This window comes from Protopterus annectens, chromosome 14.part0, assembly GCF_019279795.1.
Source record: "Protopterus annectens isolate FY-2018-M chromosome 14.part0, PAN1.0, whole genome shotgun sequence".
Taxonomy (NCBI): Eukaryota; Metazoa; Chordata; order Ceratodontiformes; family Protopteridae; genus Protopterus; species Protopterus annectens.
In genome coordinates, this window is record NC_056748.1 from 312,854,337 (window position 1) to 312,875,752 (window position 21,416).

General features: G+C 39.7%; 1 protein-coding gene across 1 annotated transcript in view; it reads right to left on the reverse strand.

Annotated features, from left to right (window-relative positions):
• The window catches only part of LOC122788965 (disintegrin and metalloproteinase domain-containing protein 9-like), a 1,117,261-nt gene that overhangs the window by 613,011 nt on the left and 482,834 nt on the right, over positions 1-21,416 (reverse strand). Inside the window, exon 5 of the mRNA XM_044056033.1 lies at positions 20,856-20,932. Within this exon, the coding sequence (XP_043911968.1) occupies positions 20,856-20,932 (77 nt within the window). The remainder of the gene's footprint in view (positions 1-20,855; positions 20,933-21,416) is intronic.

Genomic DNA, 21,416 nt, shown 5'->3' on the forward strand with positions numbered 1-21,416 from the left:
CTATTAATTATCAGACCCATATATCTAGGTGTGTGTTGGCTCTTCTTTATCAGGCTTGTCAGCTTTTTTCTGATCTTCCAGACTCTGAGAGTAAATTTTCTGCTCTTTCCTTGCTAAGGACTTTCAAGTAGTTCATCATTCTATCAGATGTAGTTATGATGCAGTGGATGCCTCTTCTAGGGCTACAGCTTTTGGTTCAGTACTAAGGAGGTAGCTTAAGCTTCAACCTTTACCCGTTGATATTAAGGCTAAGTTGCTGGATGCTCCTCTGGATGCTAAACTTTTGTTTGAGGAAGAGGCTGCTGGTTTGTTTAAGTCTCTTCAGGACAAGGGGAGACCTTACAGGAGCTTAAACATGTCTTTGTTTCTCCTGTGCCTAAATTTCAGAGAAACTACCCTTCTAAGCCAGCCTTTGTTCGTAGGCAATCACCCTCCTGCTAAAGGTAAAAAATGGTGGTAAATGGGCTCCTCTTACTAAGGCCACTCAGACTGCAGTGACTCCAAAGCTATCCTTTTCTGACAAACCAGGTGCTGTCTGACTATCCACCTGTTCCCAACCACATTCCTCTTTCTCTTCTACTTTCTCTTTCTCTTCCTATTTGGCTTGAATCACCCAGGATTCTTGGGTTCTGTCAGTCATTCATCAGGGGTACTTCATGGTAAGGAATTCCAGTCCTCCTTTTATGGGCATTCCTTGGCCTCCTCGGGAACTACTTCCTTTTTTCCCAGAGGTTCTTCGAGATGTCTTGTCTCAGGGTACTATTCAAGAGGTGCCTGTGTCCCAAAGGGGGAAGGGGTTTTATTCAAGAATGTTTCTAGTGCCCAAAAAAGAAGGTACTTGGAGACTGATTCTAGACCTCAGTCATCTAAACACTTTTCTGAAGGTCCCTTCCTTTTGGATGTTGCCCCTTAAGACCCTTTTTCCTCTCTTGCTACCTTAGGCCTTTCTGGTGTCTCTGGATCTCAAGGATGCATATCTCCATATTCTGATCCAGCCTCTTTTCATGAGGTTTTTGTGTTTTTCTGTTGTTTCCTGGCACTTTTAGTTCTGTGTTTTGCCATTTGGCCTTTCTGCTGCCCCAAGTTTGTTTACTAAATACCTCACTCCTGTGATTGCTTTTTGCAGGCTTCAAGGGATCCAAATATTTCCTTACTTGGATGACCTGCTGATTCAGGCATCCTCTCCAGAGATCCTTTTGCAAAATCTTTATTTTACCCTTTCTCCCTTCAGAGCCTGGGGTTCATGATAAAGTTCAAAAAGTCTTCCCTTACTCCTTTTCAGGATCATGTCTTTCTAGGTTGCAGGATTCAGATACTGACAATGCTGGCATCCCTGCCTCCTCCAAAGGCCTTTACTCTCATTTCTTACTTTCAAAATCTTCTTCCCCTGGCAACCATTATAGCCAGGGAGTTTCTCAGAGCTCTGGGGTTCATGGCTTCCACCATTCCAATGCTTTCTCTGGCCAGACTTCACATGAGGAAGTTCCAGTGGTTTCGGAAGTCAGTGTAGCTTCAGCATGTGCATCCTCTTCTCCCTTGTCTCAAGAGTGAACTTCTGTTGTGGATTTAGTAGTTGTCTCTGAATCCAGGGTTCCATTTTCATCCTCCTCCCCCTCCCTCTCAGGATCTGTTCACAGATGGTTCAGATGTGAGATGGGGAGCAATGTTTGGCTCTCTGAAGGTTCAGGGAGTATAGTCACCTCATCAGCAGAAGGAGCACATTAACGTCAAAGAGATGGGAGTTCTTATACTGGCTCTTCAGGCTTTTCATCCTCTTTTCTCTCTGGGGCCTCTCAAGGTATTCATGGACAATACCACAGTTTTGTGGTGTATCAGCAAACAGGGGAGAATAAGATCTTACCTTCTTTGCCAGATGCTACTTCTGGTATGGGATCTGGCTGTCAAGTATCAAGTGACTCTTCAGGCAGTTTATATTCCTTCAGATCAGAACATTGTGGCAGACACTCTAAGCAGGTCCTTTACTCAATTTCACGAATGGATGCTTCACAGGGATGTGTTTCTGGACATTATCCACTAGTGGGGTACTCCTCAAGTAGATCGCTTTGCCTCCCCTCTGAACAGAAAACTTCCCCTGTTTTTTGCCAGAGTCCCAGGTCCTCTGGTATGGAGGGTAGATACTTTCTCATTTTCTTGGAAGGGAATGTTTCTTTATGCATTCCCTCCCCTTCTTCTCCTTCCAAGAGTCCTGTTCAAGACTCAACAGAATGCTCCCAAAATCTTGTTGGTGACTCCCTTTTGGCCGTGACAGCATTGGTTCCCTCTATTTCTACATACATCTAGCCACGGGCAATCATCACAAGTTACCTCACAGGGTGGCTCTACTCACACAAAATAAGGGATCTCTCATCCATCCCCACCTGTCCATGCTTCAACTGACACTGTGGGTGATAGGGTTTTGATCCCTCATAGACACTTTTATTCTGAGGACATGCTGCAGGTCCTGCAGGAGGCCAGGAAACCTATTACTAGGAAATCCGAATTATCTAAATGGAAGGATTTTCTATTTGATGTCTTTCTCATGACCTGAACTCACTTACTGTGGATATTGCTTTGGTTCTTTCTTATTTGTGTGAGTTGCTCAATGTTTGTTTGGCTTATTCTTCTATTAAGGCCCACTCATCATCTCTTTCTTCTTGTCTAACTTTAACTCCCCTGTTAGCTTCTAGATTTGAGGCTAAGCAATTTCTTAAAGGCTTTCTTAATATTAGACCTCCCAGGAAGCCTCTTCCTCCTCCCCGGGATCTTAATTTCATTCTGAAGAAATTGGCTCAGGCTCCTTTTCAGCCTGTTGTTTTAGCTTCCTTTCAATATTGTTCTTGGAAGACAGTTCTTTTGTTAGCTCTTCTGCCAGATGGATGTCTGAGTTGCAAGCCCTTATGGCTTATCCACCTTTTTTGATATTTCATGAAGACAGGGTGTCCTTACGTACTAATCATTCTTTTATGCCCAAGGTGGTTAATGAGTTGTCAATCAGTCTATTAATTTACCTACTTTTTCCCCTATCCACAATCTGACAGTGAGAGGGAGCTGCATACCTTGCACATGCATAGACAGCTCAGATTTTATTTGGATGAGACTAAAGCTATCAGAGAAATCACAAAGCAGGCTGGTGTTACAAGAAACAAGGATAAAATTTATTCTTAAGCGCTTTTGTCACAGATTACAGTTGACTTCTTCAGAAGAAACAGAGTGCCTCCACCCCACTCCTTAAATACTCATTACAAACATATTCCAAACCAATTTATAAAAAACACCATAGGCATTTAAAGGTACAGACTCCCTATTTGCTCCACAATTATACATGCAAGATAAAAACAAACTAACTATAAAACATGATTCAACATGTACTTTAAACTTAGTATTTTGACAAAAATCATAAAGTGAACAACTGAATAAAAAATCAACAATTAGAGGAAAAAATCAACAATTAGATAGAAAAATTAGATAAAAAAATCAGCTTTTAACCTCAAAAAGCTGGTTATTGAAACCATTTCATTCAACCCTGGAAAAATATTGGCGTCGACCCCTAATTGCCATAACAGTTCTTTGTATTCAAGCCAGTAATCCATAGGACCTCCTCTCTCATCCATAGTCAGCTGTTCAAGAACTGTGAATTTAAAATTGTGACCTGGGTGGGTATTGACATGCTTGGCCAGTGAATTGTTTAGGTTCATTTTCCTAATGTCATATAAATGCTGGTAAATATGTGTATGAAAGGCATTTTGGACTTGCCTATATAAAAACAGGCACACTTCTGACAAATACCAGCATATATGACATTCTTACTGCTACAGTTGTACTTATACTGAAATTTCACCCATCCATATCCGTTAAGAAAAACCCTGTCACCTTCCAAAATATACTTGCAGTGAGTACACTGCTTGCATTTGGACATTCTCCCTAATGCTCCAGCCGTATTGACACCTTTCCTCCTCTCTAAGATATTTTTAACACTGGTGTTCATTCTGTACACTACCACAGGGGCTTCCCCTACTCTCTCTCTTATGGCATTGTCTCCTGCCAAAATAAACCAGTTCTTGTAGACAATGTCCCAAATCAGTGGGAACTGAGGGGTGTAAGTTAATATAAAACGATAGTGAAAATGACCAGAGGATGAATCCCTGCTCTCCAAAGAGCACACAATCTGGAGATGTCGATTCCTAGTAAGGGATAAAAATGTCCCTCAAGCCTCTTCCTAGTCACTTCATCATGAAGAGGTAACACAAATTGCTCAGGATAACCTCTTTGTACCAACATATTCAATAAAACTTCTCTTTCTGCATAAAAATCATTGATTCTGCTAGTCATGCGGGCCAACCTCACTCCTAGTCCCTTAACCAGGGAGCGTTTCTGATGTACAGGATGCTAACTCATAGTGAAGAAGGGAGTTTGAATAGGTTGGTTTTTGATATTTGGTTGAATAAAATTGTGCAGCGGTATAATCCTTGCTAATCCTGAAGTCCAGGTAACTAATGGAATCAACATGACTTTTCATAGTGAATTCCAGAAATGTAGTGCTAGAATTGAGGAACAAAAAAAATTCATCCAACTGGTCGTGGTTACCTTTCCATAAAATCAGGATGTCATCAAGGTAACGTCCATAAAACTTACACCATGACATCCCTGTAGATGGAAAAACTATGGAAAGTTCCCACTGAGTCAGGACTATGTTCACAAAAACTGGGGCACAGGCTACACCCATAGCCACACCTGTACTCTGTTTGAACAATTGACCCTCATAGATTACAAAACTATTCTCCAAAACAAGTTCCATCAAAGTTCTCTGTGTCAAAATTTTGGTATGTGAAAAATTGGTATGCTGACATAGAAAATCATAAAACATATCCACTCCTTCTGTGTGAGGTATTACGTTAAATAAATCCTTCACGTCTATAGTGGAAAAAATAATGTCATTGCCAAAGTATTCCTGTTTTATATTTTGAGACAATCCCAGGAGTCCCTGATGATATGTGAAAAAGAACTTAAACAGTTCTTTAACTGTATGTCTAAGAACTTAGCTATTGGGAGAGTCTTAGATCCTTTTGCATCCACAATTGGTCTTAAGGGTGGGTGTGAGATATTTTTGTGGATCTTAGGGATCCCGAAAATAGTGGGAATCCTTGGGTGCTTTTCCGTACAGTAGTTGAATTCTACTTCTGAAATTTGGTTGTTCAAAAGTAAATCCATGAGGACCATATCAACATGACTGTATGCAATATTGAGTTCATTCCGGGAAACCTGCTGGTACCCTTCCCCCAATAAGTGACAACATAATGTCAGAGTATCTCTCTTGGTCCATAACCACTAATCCTCCTCCCTTGTCCGGTTTCATGACCCGGATGGTTTTGTTGTTTGATATACTATTAAGTAAGGAGGTTTCCTTCTGAGTAAGGTTATGTGGTATGGTGCAAGATTTTTTCCTAGCGAGGTCTCTGATGTCATTCGAGCATATACTTTGAAACAGCTGAATTGAAGGACATAAATGGGGATTTGCTACACTGGCTTTTCTACATGTTTCAGCAGTATTATGTACCCGATTGCCGTCACCCAGAGTCACATTAAAATTCAATTTCCTGGTAAACAGCATTAAGTCAAGCAATGTTTTTTCTAAATGAAATTTCCTCAAAGGCACAAAATTAAGGCCCTTCTGAAAGAGGTTGGCCATTCTTTAGTAACCAGGGTACTGCTCAAATTGTAAATTTTGAAGTCATGATGGTCATTTTCAATGATTTCCACTTCGCCATTCGTACTATCAGGTGACAAACTGGTATTCAGTGTCAGTTCTCCCATCTTCCCCCTCAATACAAAAATAGTATTGTATTCATTGAGCTTGTTAGAAAAATTAACATAATTCTGAATGCTAGCATCTAATTTGTTCACAACATCTTGTAAAACAAGAATTTTTTTCTCATTGTCATTAACCATCAATTGTAACAGTTCACATCCCTGGCGATTGAATAAAACAACCAGATCTTTATGTAAATCCCTGTAAATCACTGTTGAAAGTTAAGCCATTAGGAAAACGACAATATCTAAGTCCTTTAGGCATTTGTTCGTGCCTAAGACATTATCTCAAGTATTGGTTTTCAATTTGAATCTTTTTCAACTTGAGACATTCTTTTTCAAGATTTTTAAACATAAAGCCAACAGTACCTTGGGTATTCTGATGGTTGCCGTTATGAACAAAGCCCATACTGTCCCTGTTAATCCATTCTGATAAATTTGACATTTGGATGGCATTACTGAACAAACAAGGGTTCTGCTCCTTCTGGGTCCTCCTTTGCTGTAACCCCGAAGAAATGGAAGTACCTGGTTGTGTAACAGCAAACGCTCCCGTAGTACTGCCATTTTCTCATTGGGTAGGGTTTTGTTCATAACGGCAGCCATCAGAATATCCAAGGTACTGTTGACTTTATGTTTAAAAATCTTGAAAATAGATATTGTCGTTTTCCTAATGGCTTAACTTTCAACAGTGATTTTTGTAAATATTGACAAGGTTATGGACAAAATTAAAGAAAAGAAGAATACGAAATTGTCAAGGGATGCTAAAGATTATGAAAGTGGTGTAGCTTATCCCTTAAGTGTAAATAGTCATGTCAACAATGGTACAACTAATTCTAACAACAATAATGATGTTTTTATTGACGAGGGTATGGTTGAATCTGAGTATCAAGGTGACAATAACCCCGGTCCCATCCCTTTAGGTCCACCCCTGAGAAGGTCAGAGAGAATTTGGCAGCAAAATCGCCAGTTCAGGAGGCCTTTGAACATGATATATCAGGGCGAACATCATTCTCATCCCCCACAGTACCAACAAGGGGGTGGGAGATGGAGGGGGAGACAGGAGAACTGGCACTGAATACCAGTTTGTCACCTGATAGTACGAATGGCGAAGTGGAAATCATTGAAAATGACCATCATGACTTCAAAATTTACAATTTGAGCAGTACCCTGGTTACTAAAGAATGGGCCAACCTCTTTCAGAAGGGCCTTAATTTTGTGCCTTTGAGGAAATTTAATTTAGAAAAAACATTGCTTGACTTAATGCTGTTTACCAGGAAATTGAATTTTAAGGTGACTCTGGGTGACGACAATCAGGTACACAATACTGCTGAGACATGCAGAAAAGCCAGTGTAGCAAATCCCCCTTTATGTCCTTCAATTCAGCTGTTTCAAAGTATATGCTCGAATGACATCAGAGACCTCGCTAGGAAAAAATCTTGCACCATACCACATAACCTTACTCAGAAGGAAACTTCCTTACTCAATAGTATATCAAACAAAAAAAACATCCGGGTCATGAAACCGGACAAGGGAGGAGGATTAGTGGTTATGGACCAAGAGAGATACTCTGACAGTATGTTAAGTCACTTATTGGGGGAAAGGGTACCAGCAAGTTTCCCGGAATGAACTCAATATTGCATACAGTCACGTTGATATGGTCCTCATGGATTTACCTTTGAACAACCAAATTTCAGAAGTAGAATTCAACTACTGTATGCAAAAGCACCCAAGGATTCCCACTATTTTTGGGATCCCTAAGATCCACAAAAATATCTCACACCCACCCTTAAGACCAATTGTGGATGCAAAAGGATCTTAGACATACAGTTAAAGAACTGTTTATGTTCTTTTTCACATATCATCAGGGACTCCTGGGATTGTCTCAAAAAAATAAAACAGGAATACTTTGGCAATGACATTATTTTTTCCACTATAGACGTGAAGGATTTATTTAACCTAATACCTCACACAGAAGGAGTGAATATGTTTTATGATTTTCTATGTCAGCATACCAATTTTTCACATACCAAAATTGTGACTCTGAGAACTTTGATGGAACTTGTTTTGGAGAATAGTTTTGTAATCTATGAGGGTCAATTGTTCAAACAGAGTACAGGTGTGGCTATGGGTGTAGCCTGTGTCCCAGTTTTTGTGAACATAGTCCTAACTCAGTGGGAACTTTCCATAGTTTTTCCATCTACAGGGATGTCATGGTGTAAGTTTTATGGACGTTACCTTGATGACATCCTGATTTTATGGAAAGGTAACCACGACCAGTTGGATGAATTTTTTTTGTTCCTCAATTCTAGCACTACATTTCTGGAATTCACTATGAAAAGTCATGTTGATTCCATCAGTTACCTGGACATCAGGATTAGCAAGGATTATACCTCTGCACAATTTTATTCTACCATATATCAAAAACCAACCTATTCAAACTCCCTTCTTCATTATCAGAGCGGGCATCCTGTACATCAGAAACGCTCCCTGGTTAAGGGGCAGGGAGTGAGGTTGGCTCGCATGACTAGCAGGATCGATGATTTTTATGCAGAAAGGGAAGTTTTATTGAATATGTTGGTACAAAGAGGTTATCCTGAGCAATTTGTGTTACCTCTTCTTGATGAAGTGACTAGGAAGAGACTTGAGGGACATTTTTATCCCTTACTAGGAATTGACATCTCCAGATTGTGTGCTCCTTTGGAGAGCAGGGATTCATCCTCTGGTCATTTTCACCATGGTTTTATATTAACTTACACCCCTCAGTTCCCACTGATTCGGGACATTGTCTACAAGAACTGGTTTATTTTGGCAGGAGACAATGCCATAAGAGAGAGAGAGTAGGGGAAGCCCCTGTGGTAGTGTACAGAAAGGACACCAGTGTTAAAAATATCTTAGCGAGGAGGAAAGGTGTCAATACAGCTGGAGCATTAGGGAAAATGTCCAAATGCAAGCAGTGTACTCACTGCAAGTATATTTTGGAAGGTGACAGTGTTTTTCTTAACGGATATGGATGGGTGAAATTTCAGTATAAGTACAACTGTAGCAGTAAGAATGTCATATATGCTGGTATTTGTCAGAAGTGTGCCTGTTTTTATATAGGCAAGACCAAAAATGCCTTTCGTACACGTATTTACCAGCATTTATATAACATTAGGAAAATGAACCTAAAAAATTCACTGGCCAAGCACGTCAATACCCTCCCAGGTCATAATTTTAAATTCACAGTTCTTGAACAGCTGACTATGTATGAGAGAGGAAGTCCTATGGATTACTGGCTTGAATACAAAGAACTGTTATGGCAATTAAGGGTCAACACCAATATTTTTCCAGGGTTGAATGAAATGGTTTCATTAACCAGCTTTTTGAGGTTAAAAGCTGATTTTTTTATCTAACTTTTCTATCTAATTGTTGATTTTTTCCTCTAATTGTTGATTTTTTATTCAATTGTTCACTTTATGATTTCCGTCAAAATACTACGTTTAAAGTACATGTTGAATCATGTTTTATAGTTAGTTTGTTTTTATCTTGCATGTCTAATTGTCGAGCAAATAGGGAGTCTGTACCTTTAAATACCTATGGTGTTTTTTACAAATTGGTTTGGAATGTGTTTGTAATGAATATTTAAGGAGTGGGGTGGAGGCACTCTGTTTCTTCTGAAGAAGTCAACTGTAATCTGTGACAAAAGCGCTTAAGAATAAATTTTATCCTTGTTTCTTGTAACACCAGCCTGCTTTGTGATTTCTCAGTTTGTGTTACTTGGTTGGGTATTTACTAAAGCTATCAGAAAATCTTATCAGTTGTTCGTTTCCTTTCATTTTAGGTCTTTAGGACTGGCTGTTTCCAAGCAAACTATTTCTACTTGGATTTCGAAAGCTATTTCTTTCTGTTATACTTTTCATGGTGAGAACCTTCCTTCTTCTGTAAAGGCTCATTCTACAAGAGCTGTGGCTTCTTCTAGTGCTTTTTTCAAGGGTTCAAACACTTATTCTATTCTTGAAACAGCTTCCTGAACTTCTGTGCATACTTTTACCAAACACTACAAGTTGGATGGTATCTCCAGAGCTAGAGCTGGTTTTGGTAATTCGTCATGGCTTCTTAGAGTGTTCTACTGCTGCTTCCTCCTCCCAACTTTCTTCTTGAGCTTTGGCACTCTCCCTTAAGTAATGAATACTGCAGCAGTACAGTTGTGTAAAATCTTACCATAATAGTAGATGTCCCTTCCTTCACTACTTCAGTATTCACTCCCTCCCTCCATCCCTCTTGTCTTTTTTCCTTCCTGGATATGCAGGTTCTCTTGGTTTTCCTTGGACTGTTGTTCCTACTGAGAAAATCAGTTCTGAGGATGGTACACCTGAACGTCACTTTATGCCCTACACTATGTGAGGAGTGTGTAGGTGATGTTCAGCATACCTTAAAGCAATGGTAGACTGGCCGGACGATGGGCTTCATCACAGGCTCACCCAGACTCTGCTACACTTTGCTGTGAGGGAAAGGTTAGTTTGCTTTTTATTTGTTGTATTACTTTATTGCCTTTTTATATTTTGAATACTGTGATTTGTTTTATTTACCTTGTGTTTTACTTGTATTCTGCTTTTAACTGCATGTTAAAACTTGAAAAGAGCCCACAGCTCTGTCTCTTGTGAGTAAGGCAGAAATTTTTTTCTCCACCCTCCCACTCGGATACTGTAGTGTCCTTAAATACCACTGTCTTTATAGTTGCCTTCCCCTTATGTTAATTTGACCATATATCTCATTTCCTCACTGTTTTTACTGGTTTGTGTGAGTAAGCACAAAATTATCATTTTGTGAAATCACTCCCCTTCAACTATTTTAATTTATTGGCCATCCTACTGTATTCCATAGTACCAGAATACAAAAGTGAACACCCCCTTTCAATCTATCTTGCTGTTTTAAAAATAGTGACTCTTCACTAAAACTTAACTTTTTAGGCAGTTAAATTTTAAGTTACCTGTTTTCACATCTAAATCCTCTAGTGCACACTGCAGTGTTTAGGTTAAATCATTTTTTTTTTCATCTTACCTTTAAGCATCCCTGTGGCTAGCACTTGTTTAAAACCTGCTGGAAAGCACTAGGAAGTCTTAAACTGATACAAGCACTCAACTCTCCTTGTTAATAAGGATAAATTATTTGTAGGCACTAAACAACCTATAATTGCAAAGTACCTTGCTAAGGTAAGGGAAAACTGCTCTTGTACTTTACAAAAAAAAAAAAAAGCACCAAACCAGGCATGTCCAAGGGTCAGCTTCCGGTGATTTCTCCTGTCCACCTGGTGAATATGGGCATACTGGGGCAATGCAGCAATTGCCTCATGTACACAGACAACCCTGTCCTCCTACCACCCAATATTACAACCTGCTAGAGATGCACTTACATAGCCAAACTGGAAGCAAAGTTCTCTCCACCCAAGATTGTGCAAGACAGTCAAGAGGAGAAGGTTAACACCTGCACTACACCTCAAGCAACACATAGCCCTTATAAACCCACACCATCCTAACATAGCAAAACTAAACCCACATATGTGGAGGCCCTTAACAGTAAACTGCCCAAGCAACAAGGACCTCCGAAGCTGAAACGCAAACAAACACCAATCACAACCAAAGTGTCACATAGCTCACAACACCAGTGTGCCACTGTTAGAAAAATATGTATTAATGTGCGTATGCTTAATGCCAATTAATAACCAAGTATTTTAATATGCTTTTCATTCTATTTTTCATACACTGTATTTTATACAAATTGAGTTTCATATGAGACTGAAAAAGATGCTTTTTAAAAACTGCAGTATGCTTTCTGAAACTTGCAAGTTGCCCTCTAACCTAGTAATTGCTAGCACAGCAATATTCATGTTTATGCCTTTTGGAAATGTACTTGAGAAGTAGGTGTTAATCTGCTAGGTCAGAAGCGAATAAATGAACAATGCCTTATTTTATAAATGTAATGACTTTAGACAAACAGCTCTGTTCAAAGGATGGAAACTTGTGCAGCTGTAGTAACTTAGAGATAAAGTAGACAAAGGATTATTAGAGAAATGAACTGCTAGCATTGTGCTTGAATTAGCCATAGTATCTTGAATAGTAACATAACATGTATCTAACTGGGAGTAATCAAGGCCATGTTGTTTTCCTCAGGAAGTTTCACATAAAAATTGATAAATCAGCAGAAATTCATAGGAAAGATGGTCAGCAGATGATGATGAAAAAGGTGGCAACCTGTTACGTCAGCATGGTAGGACATAACCAGTTTAAGAATGTATAAAAATGAAAGTATTTCCTGCTTCTGGTTAGACAAACTCTGTATTAGCATGTTTTTGTCTCCTTGCTGCAAGATTAAAGTGCCTTAACCTGAACCTACCGTGTTTTGATCATTTTTAAAGTATATTTTTCCTTTGACAACCACCCAACAACAGCCCCTAAGGCAAGACAACGTACCCAACACTTTAGTCATAGGTGACTCTATAGTCAGGCACACTGATGTCCCACTCACCAGGCTGAACAAGGAACAAGGAAAATTACAGTCGGCTGGCTGTCGGGTGCCACGATCCACCACATAATGCATGCACTCAAGTCACTCCACAACAAGTACAAATATGACTCCGTCATTGTCCATGTTGGAGTGAATGACATGAAATGTACCTCCTTGGACTACATGAAAAGAGACATGGAAGACCTCTTGGTTCATGTGGCCCAGGCAGGTATGACCCTAGCCCTGAGTAGCATCATGCCTTCGTCCAGAATGATACTACAGTATAAGGACAAAATGATTGACTTCAGCAATTGGCTAAGCTTCTGGTGTCATTCAAAGGAGGATCCAGTATCTGTCTGCCTGGGACGGCATGATCGACAGACCATGATGCTTTGCCAGAGATGGTCTGCACCTGTCACCCCTGTGATTCAGGTTACTGGCTAAGGCTCTTGCCACCCCTATAGTACCTTTTTTAGGCAAAGTTCAAAGGACAAAACCACCACTGTAACAGGTACAAGCATGCAAAATCTGAAGGTAATGCTACTCAATGCTAGAAGTCTAAACCTCAAAATGCAATGGAGGACATCGATATCTGTGCAGTAACTGAGACCTGGTTCAGGGCTCCAGAGAGCACCCCTGCAATACCAGGCTAAAACTCTTACCACACTTTTCGGCCACCAAACCAGGACCGAAACACTAAAGGTGGAGGAGTGTCCATATTCACCAAGGATATTCACAATACCAGGCTAGTTGCCCAACACAATGCATCTGAAATTCTCCAGGTGTGGCTAACACTAGGTAAGACTGCGATCCAAATTGTAGCTTGCTACAGATCCCCCACCATGCCCCAAGATTCTCACTACAGCTTTCTAAACATACTGGAAAATATTAAGATACAACCAAACACCCTAATACTGGGTGATTTCAACTACCCTGCCATTAACTGGGAAAACTACTCATGTACCAACACCTTTGCCCAATGGTTCTTGCAATTCCTAAATTCCAATGCCCTGGATCAGCTAATCCTTAGTCCTACCAGGGGCTCCAGTATACTAAACCTGATCATTACCAACATGGGAAATCAATGCTCCACACCTATGGTCACCCCCTCGTTGGTCAGGTCTGACCATAAGCTAATTACCCTTGACATCCACATCCCACCCCAACCCCCAGTAAGGAAATCTCCATAAACAAAACTTCTCCAAAGCCAACTTCATGCTACTCAAGTCAGAAGTGACAAACTTCATGACACCCATGCAGATGGGAACTGAAAGTTCAACTGCTGAATCCTAGACTAAGGCACTGTATGAGCACATCCACTCGAGCATGAATTGTGCCATCCCCAATAGAACCAAGATGCTTTCCTCCAAAAAAAAGAAGCCAATCTGGTGGTCCCTTGCCATAAACAAATTTTACAGCAAAAGGAAGAAACTGTTGCAGAAAAGAGGAAAATCCCAGGATGCAAAAAACTTCCTTACCAGCCTCAGTAGGAAGCTGAGATCCCTTATAAAATCCTCCAAAGCTAGTTATGAAAATAAATTTGCCAAAGATTCCAAAGACAACCACAAGGCATTCTATAGCTATGTCAAGAATCTAAATGGCAATGCTCAGATCTGCTCTGAGCTTCAACAAAATGGCTTTAAATATACTGATCCCAAGGATATTGCCAATATCCTGGCAGATCAATTCAGTGCAAACTTCACCCCCCTCTCACCCCCTAAAGGGCCCATCTCAATACTGAAAGATGTTCAAATTCTGGTAATAACGGCCACACAGGTAAAAAATGCACTCTCCAAAGCTAAGAATACAGCATGCATGGGACCAGAGGACATCCCAGGCTGTGTACTATATGAACTACAAAATGAACTGGCACCTCACCTAAGTGTCATGTTTAATCATAGCCTCACCTCAGGCTTCATGCCCACTGAGTGGTGCACAGTTACAGTTATTCCACTCCACAAGGGGGGATCCACCTTGAATCCAGGGAACTACTGCCCCATCAGTCTGACGAGCCTGATCTGCAAGGCCATGGAACGTATTATCATGGAACTTATAAACAAAGACTTTGGCCATGCAGTTTGGGTTCGTGAAGGGCCGATCTTGTCTTCTGAACCTGATTGACTTCTTCGAATCTGTCTCCAGAGCCGTGGACAAGGGTAGGGTGGACCACACAGCCTATCTGGACCTTGCCAAGGCCTTCAACACCATCCCCCACTCTGGAATCATAGATAAACTTACTAAGCTGGGCATTAATCCCTACGTCACTCGATGGGTTGCCAACGGGCTTACTGACAGAACCCACACTGTAAAAGTAGTTGACTCCAAATCCAGCTCCAGACAAGTGAAAGTGGAGTACCTCAGGGTTCAGTCCTGGGACCACTCTTGTTTGGCATCTACTTCTCTGAAGTACAGGCCAACACTAATGGACTCTGGCTAACAAAGTTCGCAGATGACTGCAAACTGCGAGCCATTACTGAATCTCCAAATTATGTTAATATTCTACAAAAGGGCCTTACAGAAACAGATGCTTGGTGCCACAGCCATGGGCTCAAGCTCAATGCCAAAAAATGTATAGTTATCCCCTTTGGGAAAAAACAGGTACCCATGAATTACCACATAGGTGGCAGTACACTAAACACTGAAAGTGTGATAAGAGACTTAGGGACACAGGTGGACAGTGGTCTCACCTTTGATAACTACATTGCCACAACAGTCAGGAAATCCTATGTGGCACACTTCATCACTAAAGGATTTTCATCCAGAAAAAAGGAGGTCATTGTCCCACTGTATTCATCCCTCATTAGACTCATTATAGAATACAATGCCCCATTTGGTATGTACCTCTCAAGACATCTGCAACAACTGGAAAGGCCGCAGAAATACCTCACTAAAAGAATCACAGGCCTAAAGCAGATGCCCTATGCTGAACATCTAAAAATACTCCACCTATATGTCGCATATCATCTATTCAGAGGCGATCTCTGCTTAACATACAAGGCCATGTTAAACCCAGAGCTCTTGGACATGCTACACTTAAAGAAATCCCAATCCCTCAGAGACACACACTCCAGGGATCTAAACCTTGTCATCACAATGAACAAAACATGCTGGAGGAATAGGTTCCTGACCCAGAGACTCCCCAGATTCTGGAATAGACTGCCCATACATGTCTGTGGTGCTCTTCAAACGGAACCTTGATGATTGGATGGGAAAGAGGAAATTCATCCCAGGATCATGTCAGTCGCCCTGCTAGACAGGGGTCCAGGGAAGTAAATACTTTGGGAAGAAATAGCCAGGGAATTGTTATGGCTAGGCTTGTATAGGCCCTAGGGCCAATAGCCTAGTACCAACCTATGAATCTATAATGAATACTGTAGCAGTGAAGGCAAGGACATCTACTGTTATGGTAAGATTTTACACAACTGTACTTTCAACCATCTCACACACACACACACACACACACACACACACACACACACACACACACACACACACACACACACACAGATATATCTTAATCTGTAGCTATATATCTGTATATCTGCATATCTATAGCTATGGATGTATTCATATAGATAGAAAGATATGTAAATATAGATAAAGATATATACAGATGGATGTACTTCAAAATATTTAAGTACTACAACAGTGATAATTCAAACATCTTTCCCAAAGGATTCAATGTAAAAAAAATACAGCTCCCATGTTTTTGTGGGGGCAGTCCCCCTTGCACCCCTACACCCTCTGTTAATGACATACACCAACTTCATGGATGACTACAGCAGGGGAAGAGAAATTCCTGCTCTGTTGTTCCACAAGCTCCAACAAAGTAGTGCCAGCAGAAGAAGTCATATGATTATTCAATAACTTCTGTCAGCTTTAAATACATTTGCTATTACAAATGTTAAACTATATGAAAGAATTCAATACAAATAGATAAATCATACCTCTCAACTGTCCAGATTTTTGCCTCACATTTTTGGTCTGTTGCTCATAAAATTTGTGATTTTCTAGCAAATCACTGGGATGATCTGTGGATTTAAGCCATTAAATAATGACATAGATTCATAGGTTCATAGGTGTGTACTAGGCTAATGGCCCAGGAGTCTTTACAAGCCTAGCCCATAGAAGTGCCCTGGCATCATGCCACCCAACGTTAGTTCCCAGAGCCTCTATTAAGTAGAGAAAATGCAGTGATCCCCGGGGTGAACTTTCTATTTCCCATCCACTCATCAAGATATGTCTTAAAGAGGGCCAGTGAGGTGCTCTGCTTGACATGCATGGGAAGTCTTTTCCAGAGCATGGGCAGTCTCTGGATTATTAACCTGTCCCTCCAGCATGTTCTGTTGATTGTGATAATGAGGCTGAGGTCTCTGGAGTGTGTGGTGCAGGGGGATTGGGATTTCTTTAGATATAGCATTTCTAACAGAGCTGGGTCAGACATGGCTTTGTAAGACAAACAGAGATCGCCTCTTAGTAGACGATATACAATTAAGTTTCAGACTTCATATCCTTCAAAAAATGCATGCTAAGACAAATCCTGTTATTCTAGAAACTTTCAAAGTTTATAACAGCAGTGTTTAAAATCTGTCCCTATTTTTGGGTCTTTGTCCCCCCCATTATGTTTGACTTTGTCCAGAGTTTTTGCGCTAAGAGGTTGAGAACAGCAGGAATAGCTAAAAATGCACTATGATATAAATATGTACATATACATATGATATGTAAAGGTGGCATGCCAGATTATAATTAGAGTTTTATCCAGGCAGACTGTATGACATTGATTTTTAGTAAACATTAATATTTATTGTTCAAAGGGGGTAAAATCATTTTGAGAATTTTAGCATTTTAAGAATGAATTCCTATCTGACAAGAAGACACGTTTGTTCTTTATGTTTTAACATAAATAGTTTTAGTGCTATGCAAGCGCCAAGCATCTATTTTGTTTATATTTGCTTTTACCCAGTTTCTACATATCTATCTATCCATGTGTGTGTTTTAATTTATTCACTTGAATGCTAATCTCACTGACAGATTAAACTGCTACTAATTTATATTGAAGTCTCTTCTGTAAGATTGCATTTATTTTAAATGTTCCAATAATAAACTTCAATTTCTGGTATATGGGCTGATCTTGCATGCAGCTAAGTATGAATTTTTCAAATGTAGGTGTTTTAGTAGTAGGAGTCTGTTTGTAAGTGTATGCAGGTTGGGGTTAGATTTAGGGCTAAGAAAGGTAACAACTGAATGTGTTTGCAGCTTTCTTTGTGGGATGTCAATGTGAGTTTGTGTGCAGGTGTTTCTGGGTTAGGGACAGAGTTAGGGGTGGGTAAGGTGAAAGGCCGAATGTTTTGTGTATGTGACAGTTTGTGTGGAGTGTGTATGTGTGTCCTAATGTCTTGTTTTGTGATAGTTTGGGAGAGGGTTTTTGATCATATAATACATAGGGCTAGGGTCAGTGGAAGGGTTATGGATAGTGGCAGGATTAGGGTTAGCATATATGAGTAATGTAGTACAGAGGGCTTCCTTACTAATGTGTGTAAACCCTAATCCTGCCCCTAATCCAGCCCTATACCGTACCCCACCAACTACCCTTTTTTAACATTATCACTTAGATAAATTGTGTTTTAGTTAACCAATTGCAAAAGGGAACAATTTGTTTTCCTTTTGTGACTGGGTGGAGTTTTGATCCTGTAAATTGTTTGTCAAGTATATCTGTAATGTGGTGGCATCAATTGCCTACCTTCAGTGCTTGTGCATATCAATATTTCCACACACACACACACACACACACACACACACACACACACACACACACACACACACACACACACACACACACACACAAGCATTAAAAGCCACATATGAGGGGTATAAGACGTGTAGGAAACAGCATTTTCTGCCTTCTCATTATACATTAGATACGCATTCTTCCCAGCTACCCAAAGTTGTACTGACTAAACATATACAACTGAGTAACAGTAGCATAACAGCAGGAACAGCTAAAAGTGCACTAAATTTGACCTTGCTGACAGTATTTAAACTAAACAAATCAGTAGAGTTTATGTAAGGAATCATGCTGCTCTGCACCTACCATGAGGAGGGCTAGCCCCGCCTAGACACCTGCTACATAATTATTCTCATTCTCAGGTCACATTACTATGGTGATTAGTATAATGACAAGGTTTAAATTAAATCAGGTACTGCACTACTCCTCAAGGCATAGATAAACATGGTATTTAATATACTGTGGGTTTGGGTTCCTCCGGGTACTCCGGTTTCCTCCCACACTCCAAAAACATGCATCTGGAGCATTTCTCCCCGGGCCTCCGCTGAAAACAGGCTCTGTGGAACCTAGTCGGACATTCCCGGTCAACAAATGTTAAATAAATAAAATAAATAAAATACTGTGATTTGTATACCTGTTGTACCATTCATGAAGGTGCATTAGGTCATTCTATAACATACAATGGATATAAAAAGTTTACACACCCCTGTTAAAATGCCAGTTTTTTGTGATATAAAAAAATGAGACCACAATAAATCATTTCAAATCTTTTCCCACTTTTAATGTGACCTATAACCTGTATAATTTAATTGAAAAACAAACAAATCTGTTAGGGGAAAAAATATAAAAAATAAAAAACATGTACAATATGCTGGTTGCATAAGTGTGCACATCCTTAAACTAATACTTTTTGTGCGTGCAGACCCTTAAACTAATACTTTGTTGAAGCACCTTTTGATTTAATTACTACATTCAATCTTCTTGGGTAGAAGTCTATCAGCATGGATCATTTTGACTTGACAATATTTGCCCACTCTTCCTTGCCAAATCACTCCAAATCTGTCAGATTGTGAGGGCGTCTCTTGTGCACAGGATCTTCAGGTCACCCCCAGATTTTCTTTTGGATTTATGTCTGGGCTGTGGCTGGGCCATTCCAAAACTTCTGGTGAATCCATTCTTTTGTTGATTTAAATGTATATCATTGTCATCTTGAAAAGTGAAATTACTCTTCATCTTCAGCTTTCTAGCAGATGCCTGAAAGTTTGGGGCCAAAAGTGACTGGTATTTGGAACTGTTCATAATTCCCTCCACCTTGACTAAAGCCCCAGTTCCAGCTGAAGTAAAGCAACCCCAAAACATGATACTGTCACCACCATGCTTCACAGTGGGGATGGTGTTCTTTTGGTGATGCGAAGTGTTGTTTTTGCGCCAAACATACCTTTTGGAATTGTGGCCAAAAAGTTCAACCTTGGTCTCATCAGACCATAACACATTTTCCCACATGCTTTTGGGAGACTCAGTGTATTGTTTTGCAAATTTTAGCTGTGTCTGGATGTTTTTCTGTATAAGAAAATGTTTCTGTCTTGAAGCCCTAGCCCATAGTCCAGACATATGGAGAATACATGAAATTGTCGTCACATGTAGTGCACAAGTACTTGCCAGAAATTCCTAGAGCGCCTTCAGTGTTGCTGTAGGTCTCCTGGCAGCCTCCCTGACCAGGTTTCGTCTATTTTTTCATCAGTTTTGGTGGGACGTCCAGTTCTTTGCAATCTCACTGTTGTCCCGTATTTTCTCCACTTTTTGATAACTGTCTTCACTGTGTTCCATGGTATATCCAATGCTGTGGAAATTTTTTTGTACCCTTTTCCTGACATTTTAACAATGAGATCTGTGTGATGCTTTGTGAGCTCTCTGCGAACCATGGCTTTTGCTGTAGCAGGCAAGTGAGGAAATGTCAGGAAAATCCTACTAGAACAGCTGAACTTTATTTGGGGTTACTCAGACTCTCTTTAATAATTAAATCAAAAAGTGCTTCAATAAAGTATTAGTTTAAGGGTGTGCACACACAACAAAGTATTAGTTTAAGGGTGTGCACACTTATGCAACCAGCGTATTGTACGTTTTTTATTTTTTATATTTTGTACCCTAACAGATTTGTTTGTTTTTCAATTGAATTGTACAGGTTATAGGTCACATTAAATATGGGAAAAGTTTTGAAATGATTTATTGTGTTCTCATTTTTTTTATATCACAAAAAGTTGGCATTTTAACAGGGTGTGTAAACTTTTTATAGCCACTGTAAGGGCAACTGGGTTGATGTCTCTATGTTTTTAACCTTTAAGATAATTCAATGTGATATCAGGAAAAAAGTGAAGTGGCAGTTATGTTGAACATATTCTACAGGTATATTTTTGAAAATTAATTATGTGTTCTTTACACTTAAGATCTATAAAATATAATTATTAATATAAGTTGGCATTTCAATTTCTATTTATTTCTGTTTCTTAATAGCTTTCATAATGAGTGGGTCCTTTAAAGATTAACAATATCTGTACAACTGGTACACTGAACTCAGAAACTGGTATACTGAAATCCGGAGAAATTAATGTTTGCCCATTCTTTGTCAATAATAACTGTAAATTTTAAAAGGAGTGCATTTTTTTTAATGTAAGACATGTGACTGGATGGTAGAGAATTCTACAAAATGGTTCCACGTTGCTGCTAGTTGAATTTCATACCATGTCACATAACACACAGATAAATATAAATGGGCCACACATACCTCAGTCCTTCACATGTGCTAATTGCAACCATAGAGTGTTCAATACCATCAACAATTCCATGGTAATGACAGAAGTTCTGTAAAAAAATACATGCATATGAAGTATCTGTTAGTACAGTATGTGCAGTACTTTAAATCTTGTTTCACATTGATGCTTGAGCCTATGACATGACTTTACAAATGTCAAAACCTTAGCTACATCATTCATTCATTCATACACTCATTCTTTCATTCTCCGGTTACCTGCTTTATCTAAATGATATATGAGGAAGGGGTAAGTACTACTTTGCTTATTTGTGAATATTAGAAGAAGACATAACCTGCAAGTCATGCACACACATGCACACACACACACACACACACACACACACACACACACACACACACACACACACACACACACACACACACACAGCATGTAGCATACACAGCTGCATGCACAATAAATAAATTCAATACTCTGCAAACACAGGTCAACTTAATTGTAACTTATAGACACCCTGAGGCCAGGCAACAAGATTTAAAAGTATATATTTCTGTATCATATCCCTCCAAAAAGGA